This window comes from Melanotaenia boesemani, chromosome 6 (assembly GCF_017639745.1).
Source record: "Melanotaenia boesemani isolate fMelBoe1 chromosome 6, fMelBoe1.pri, whole genome shotgun sequence".
Lineage (NCBI taxonomy): Eukaryota > Metazoa > Chordata > Actinopteri > Atheriniformes > Melanotaeniidae > Melanotaenia > Melanotaenia boesemani.
Window position 1 is genome coordinate 2,073,513 of NC_055687.1, and position 7,316 is coordinate 2,080,828.

Here is a 7,316-nt window from a genome sequence, read left to right on the forward strand (position 1 = left end):
TCCCGACAAAACTGGAAGGTTTAATAGAGCAGAGGTAACAGTGGCAGCGTTCTGTACAGCCTGAAGACCGTTTAGCTCTTTCTTATTTAAAGAAGTAAAAACGCTGTTACAGTAGTCCAGACAGGAATAAATAAAAAGCATGGATCACCATCTCAGGTTCAGTCTTTCACACCAAAGTTCTCAGATGAAAGAAGCAGTTTCTTACAAATATGTCTCCATTTAAAAGGGAAATTCACTGGTTTTTATTTACCAAGAAGCTTTGTTACAAGAAAGAAAACAATCTGCCAAACACTCATTTACTGACTTCTTTAGAAACTTTAAGACATGCGTTTTTAACACGTCAGCAGGTTATATCAGAGGACTTCTTCACACATACGTTCCTGGGGTCCTTTATGGGGCTGCTGATGGGGCTCAAAACAAAAGGAGACAGAGGCCTCTGGTCGGTGGCCCCCAGACTCTGGAACACTTCCTTTGACTCTGTACTGGTGGTGGGCTCTGTACTGGTCTACTCTGTACTGGTCTACTCTGTACTGGTCCACTCTGTACTGGTCTACTCTGTACTGGTCCACTCTGTACTGGTCCACTCTGTACTGGTCTACTCTGTACTGGTCTACTCTGTACTGGTGGTGGACTCTGTACTGGTCTACTCTGTACTGGTCTACTCTGTACTGGTCCACTCTGTACTGGTCTACTCTGTACTGGTCTACTCTGTACTGGTGGTGGACTCTGTACTGGTCTACTCTGTACTGGTCTACTCTGTACTGGTGGTGGACTCTGTACTGGTCTACTCTGTACTGGTCTACTCTGTACTGGTCCACTCTGTACTGGTCTACTCTGTACTGGTCCATTCTGTACTGGTCCACTCTGTACTGGTCTACTCTGTACTGGTTCACTCTGTACTGGTCTACTCTGTACTGGTCCACTCTGTACTGGTCCACTCTGTACTGGTCTACTCTGTACTGGTCCACTCTGTACTGGTCTACTCTGTACTGGTCCACTCTGTACTGGTCTACTCTGTACTGGTCCACTCTGTACTGGTCCACTCTGTACTGGTCCACTCTGTACTGGTCTACTCTGTACTGGTCCACTCTGTACTGGTCTACTCTGTACTGGTCTACTCTGTACTGGTCCACTCTGTACTGGTCCACTCTGTACTGGTCTACTCTGTACTGGTCCACTCTGTACTGATCTACTCTGTAGACACAGTGGGGGGTGTTGGGGTGGATGGGGGGTGTTGGGGTGGATGGGGTGGATGGGGGGTGGGTAAAGCAGGATTTCTCATTGTTCGCTGTCTCTGATGCTCCGTTTCAGACGTGTCTTGTTTCCTCCCAGCTGGCTCGGTTGTCTCCAGCTTCATCGCTACACCTGCATCCTCTCTGGTCACCTCTGCCGTATTAAACCCTCCAGTTTTGTTCTGGTTCTGCTTCCCAACCTGCTTCAGATTCTTCTTAAATTACTACTGTTGTTACATGATGTTGTTTTCCTGGATTCACATCCAGACTTGTTTTGAGAAACGCTCTGGGTTTAGTTCAAAGGAAATTAAAAGATTTCCTTTAAATGTTTTTTCTTTTCCTGAACCATGAGATATAAGTCATCCTCAAACAGACGACAACGTCTCAGGCATCATGTTGGGAATTTAAACCTTGAGGGGGAAAAAAAGTCTGATTATTTTTGTGGCGTCTTCCATCTGTCCTCTGACCCCTGTCGCAGGCCTACATGTGGACATTTAAAAAGCAGATCAGGAGCCTCCGGAGACGCCTGGAAACCATCCTCAGTTCTTGCATCAGGATCCAGATCGATGGAGCGGACCCGACGCCATCAAACTAATTCTCACATCAAAGCCTTTCCTTTACGCTCTGACTTCTGAGGCTCGGTGTTCAATGTTTGAGACGTTTTTTCTTTCTTTCATTTTGTTCAGACACGGTGTAATCAAAGCACTTACCTGCACACTCCGGGTTGTCCTCGTTAAAATTCACAGCGAAGTCGTGGGAGACCTGCAGAGGAGGGCGACATACAGGAAGTCTGGTTTCATCTTTGATCAAAAATCTCCTACAGAAAACCTTCAACCATGAAATAACTACTCTGAAATAACTTGTTCGTCCCTCTTAATCATTTTCTTCCATTTTTCTTTTTCAGCTGATGGACTCCCTCCAGGTAAGCTCAGGTGAGGTGGGACCGGGATCTCCAGCAGACGGATGCTGCAGCAGAAGAAGCTTTTAGATTCATCCTTTCGCCAACACCCCTGAACCAAATGAATGGCTTATTACCAAGGCAAGGTCATCTGTACGTCACATGTCATGTAGAAGACAAATTAAAGTGCTTTACATAAACATTAAAAGCATCACAGCAGGATGCAGGAAGCAATAACAAGAGCATTAAAGAAAACTTTAAATGAAATTAATAAAACAGAAAGAAAAAGCTCAACTAAAACATGAAATGCCAGAAATAACGTTCCAGTGTGAGGAATTAACCCAGCCTCTGCAGAGCTGAGCGACATGTGGATGAGGGAATCTAACCTTTGATTCAGGTGTGCTGGAGGAACGGGATGCATCTAAAAGTCTCAGGGTAGTGGCTCTCAGGACTGAGCTGGCATACAAGAACCACAAACCACAGACTCACACAGGGAGAATTCCTACCGATGCCGCTCCCATGTGGCTGAGCGAGAGAAATTACACAACATTTCTAGAGGTTTCCAGCCTCCAAACATGCACCATTCTGACGGGCTCATAAGAGGCGAATCCAGCTGAGAAAGACCTGGTCCCACAACCCAGGGTGGATCTGATGATCTGGTACCAGGTCATCAGTCAGGATGCCATGACTGATCTGGTGATAGATTAACCACAAACCTCACGTCAGGTTCTGATATGGCTGACGACAGCTGCATCTCACCAGGGATGTGTTCAGGTGTAGTAGAAGCAAAATAAATAAAAGAAATTGTGACACAAATCTCCGCTGGACCAACAGGTGGAGGCAGACGGCCGCCCGCCCTGAGTCTGCTTCCTGCTAGCGGTGGGGATGTGGGGGCTGAACGGAGCTAATCAGAAGCTGTTAGAAATGATGTGAAAGCAGCATCAGCCCAGCAGGTGCTGCACGGCATCATTGGAGGGCAAATGAGGAGGCAGGGAGAGGTAGGACGGATCCAACGGCACCCCGGGGTGTGGAGGACGGGGACGTGGAGGTGTAATCACCGGCTGTTGACTGGCTCGGCTTCAGCCTCTCTAAGCGTGCATGCTGGGAGAGGCGGCGAGCCGGGCAGGTAATTACCTTAAAGTCGGGAGGGATCCGAGCTCCGAAGCCGAACGCCGGAAACATTTTGTCACTGAGAGGAAAAAAAAGAGAAAATTAGAAGTTAAAAATGGAAAATGGAGGAGGAGGAGATGATTGGCTGCTAACAGAAAGGAAACTGATTGGCCGAGACGTGACTACTTCCTGCAGTTAGCTGTGGAGCAAGAAGACATTTATTACTGAAACAAACATGATGTTAGAAAGGAAGTGAATTCATCCATCTTTCCATCTTCCACCCATCTCCCTAAGTTCATCCCTGATGACATCATGGAAAAAAGACACATGACATCATCAGCTAGCTCATCAATGATAGGTTCAGCCTTAAATTTACTGAAAATGGGTTAAAAAAATATGATTTTGATCACATGAGCCGGAGGCGTCTGGTACGGGGTCGGAGGGTTAGGATCCGGTTTCAGAGTGTAACATCAGGTCAAATATTTATTAAGTGTCTGCATTTTACACCAGGTGTGTGTGTGTTGCGTAACGGCTGTGCCGCGGTTTCGTTCTGACCTCCGTGGCGCGTCAATCCACACCGGGAGCGTGTGGGTTGCAGAGCGCCCGCGAGGTCAGTCCACCTAACTGAATCCACAAGGTCACGAAATCACAGGAGAACTTTGTGATTTCACTTCCAGGATAAACGTCTCATCGTCCATGATGACCATGAGACCTCCTGACTGGTTAATGACCGAATGTTTCCATGGTTCAGCAGCACAAATCTGCACAGGGGCTTTTATTCTGAAAGTTACCAGAAGCTTTTATTCTGCTCCCGTGTCTGATTTCCTGTCTGGTTCGATCTGAACTGCTGAGCTTGACACATTCTGGATGTTTGCTCCGTCAAAAATAGACGGATAAACGCGTATGTTTAGCAGAGAGCCATGACAAGGCGCTTCTGGTGGGAATCAAACCATCGACTAAAGAGCCTGCAAATAGCAACGGAGGCCACGGCACAGCCAGAACGCGGAACTGCGGTGGAAAGGGGGGTTAGGGTAACAGTTTAGTCCCAGCTGAGAACTTAGTCCTACCCTCAAACTTAAGAATAAAATCTACTTAACAACTTTCTCAGGTCTAAGAATCCTCCGACTCCTCCAGACCTGTAGACCTGCAGACCTCCAGACCTCCAGACCTGCAGACCTCCAGACCTGTAGACCTGCAGACCTGCAGCCCTCCAGACCTGCAGACCTCCAGACCTGCAGACCCCCAGACCTGCAGACCTCCAGACCTGCAGACCTGCAGCCTTTCAGACCTGCAGACCTCCAGACCTGTAGACCTGCAGACCCCCAGACCTCCAGACCCCCAGACCTGTAGACCTGCAGACCCCCAGACCTGCAGATCTGCAGACCTCCAGACCTGTAGACCTGCAGACCCCCAGACCTGCAGACCTCCAGACCTCCAGACCTGCAGACCTGCAGCCCTCCAGATCTGTAGACCTGCAGACCCCCAGACCTGTAGACCTGCAGACCCCCAGACCTGTAGACCTGCAGACCCCCAGACCTGTAGACCTGCAGACCCCCAGACCTGCAGACCTCCAGACCTGTAGACCTGCAGACCCCCAGACCTGCAGACCTGTAGACCTGTAGACCTGCAGACCTGTAGACCTGCAGACCTCCAGACCTGCAGACCTGTAGACCTGTAGACCTGCAGACCTCCAGACCTGCAGACCTGCAGACCCCCAGACCTGCAGACCTCCAGACCTCCAGACCTGCAGCCCTCCAGACCTGTAGACCTGTAGACCTGCAGACCTCCAGACCCCCAGACCTGCAGACCTGTAGACCTGCAGACCCCCAGACCTGCAGACCTGCAGACCTCCAGACCTATAGACCTGCAGACCCCCAGACCTGCAGACCTCCAGACCTGCAGATCTGCAGACCTCCAGACCTGTAGACGTGCAGACCCCCAGACCTGCAGACCTCCAGACCTGCAGACCTGCAGCCCTCCAGACCTGTAGACCTGTAGACCTGCAGACCTGCAGACCCCCAGACCTGCAGACCTCCACACCTGTAGACCTGCAGACCCCCAGACCTGCAGACCTGCAGACCTGTAGACCTGCAGACCTCCAGACCCCCAGACCTGCAGACCTGTAGACCTGCAGACCCCCAGACCTGCAGACCTGCAGACCTCCAGATCTGTAGACCTGCAGACCCCCAGACCTGCAGACCTCCAGACCTATAGACCTGCAGACCCCCAGACCTGCAGACCTCCAGACCTGCAGAGGTGTCCTGAAGTGGTTCGGAGTCGCCTGTAGAACATCGCTATCCAACTCGCAGTCCAGCAGGTTTTCCACGTCTCTGCCGGACTCACGTTAATGGGTCGTTGCTCAGAACGGGTCTTGGATTCATTTCATTTGAGTCGGGTGAGCTGGATCAGAAGGCTCGAGACGCATTTAGCTGCTTTGTAGTTTCCTCCCACGTTTCTTTTATCGCGTCTATAATTTATAATTTCTCTGTTATGACGTCTTTTCTCAGGTCGACTAACTCTACAGCAGGAGCGTCTTTTTTCTTTCTGGTTTTCTTTCTGATTTCATGCTGGTTTCAGCGACTGTAACTACAGTAGAAACAGAGAAGGTCAGTTAACCACACACCAGTTTCCAGTTAGTCGCCTAATTAATGAATTTGAAAGGAAAGGCTCATTTATTTGTAGCAGATTTAAGCTTCACACGAAACATCCATCACGTAAAAGCAGAAGACATCATCTGACGTTCTGTTTACAGCAAACTGATCTAGTATTAGTTTGTTTTTCATACCAAGGCGCTTTACAGAGTTTGTAATTGTAGAGAAAAGACTTATTATTTCTGGGTAAATAATTTCCAAGCAGAAACACCAAAAGACTGAAAAGGTGTTAAGCGGTAGATGGTAAATAATTCATGTAATCAAACTTTTGGTATTTTTATTAGGACTGAAGTTGACTGAAAGAGCTGAGCAGAAAATGTGGAAAAGAACATGAATCCGTAATGTTTTATAGTAGTTTGCAGACAGGTCTTTTTGTCCTTTAATGAGCAGAAATGCTGGTAAATTTGTCCCTGATGTCCTGTTGGCTTTTCTGAAAACTGAAATTGGAATTTTATGTATAAAAATCTTCACTTGTGGGGTAACACGACCAGAACGGTGGCTGGAAGTTTGCCAGAAAGGACAAAAAGTCCCCAGAAAGGGTTAACGTCTCCATGATCTGATTCTCAGCCCCAACTCGCAACTTCAACTCAACTTTATTGTCACTTCCTACATATTGTTTATTAAACAGAATGAAATGCCACTGAGTTTCTGATCAGACTGTAACTGGTGTTTTAGCTCAGGATGCTTTATTTTCAGTTTTTCTTCTAATGGACGATAAAAGTCAAAGTCAAAAAGGCTTCAGGATCACATGAGCCTGTAGAGACCACAAAACCCGTCTTTATTTGAAACTGAAAAACTGTTTAAAAAACTGAAATTTAAGCGATAAGGAAGAGGAGAAAAAGCATCTTTAACTGTGCTCTCTGTTCTCAGAGGTAGAGATGTCGGCTGACATCCTCTGAGCTCTGATAAAACTGCTGTATGTGACGTCCTGGCTGGTGTCGGAGCGCTGTGATTGGTTGGTTTGGACCAACCTGTCGTAGTCCTGGCAGATCTCCCCCACCGCCACCAGAGCCTTCAGGTACTCGTTGGGCTGGTAAGGGTGGATGTAGTGCAGAGAGCAGCTGTTACGAGGATCTCCGTTAGAAGCGGTGAAGTCGACGGCCACCTGCAGAGAAACCAGACAATCACAGCCGAGTCGGCTTTATTTAAACCTTATAATATACAATGTCTATAGATAGATAGATAGATAGATAGATAGATAGATAGATAGAGAGATAGATAGATAGATAGATAGATAGATAGATAGATAGATAGATAGATAGATAGATAGATAGATAGATAGATAGATAGATAGATAGATAGATGAATAGATAGATAGATAGATAGATAGATAGATAGATAGATAGATAGAGAGATAGATAGATAGATAGATAGATAGATAGATAGATAGATAGATAGATAGATGAATAGATAGATAGATAGATA

The 7,316-nt window shown here is 47.4% G+C and overlaps 1 protein-coding gene across 1 annotated transcript in view; it reads right to left on the reverse strand.

Moving 5' to 3' along the window:
- Positions 1-7,316, reverse strand: part of cpne4a (copine IVa) — a 109,769-nt gene that overhangs the window by 9,523 nt on the left and 92,930 nt on the right. The window contains exons 12-14 of the mRNA XM_041987558.1: positions 6,863-6,996; positions 3,265-3,319; positions 1,943-1,994 (exon numbers count right to left, since the gene is read on the reverse strand). Coding sequence (XP_041843492.1) covers positions 1,943-1,994; positions 3,265-3,319; positions 6,863-6,996 — 241 coding nt within the window. The remainder of the gene's footprint in view (positions 1-1,942; positions 1,995-3,264; positions 3,320-6,862; positions 6,997-7,316) is intronic.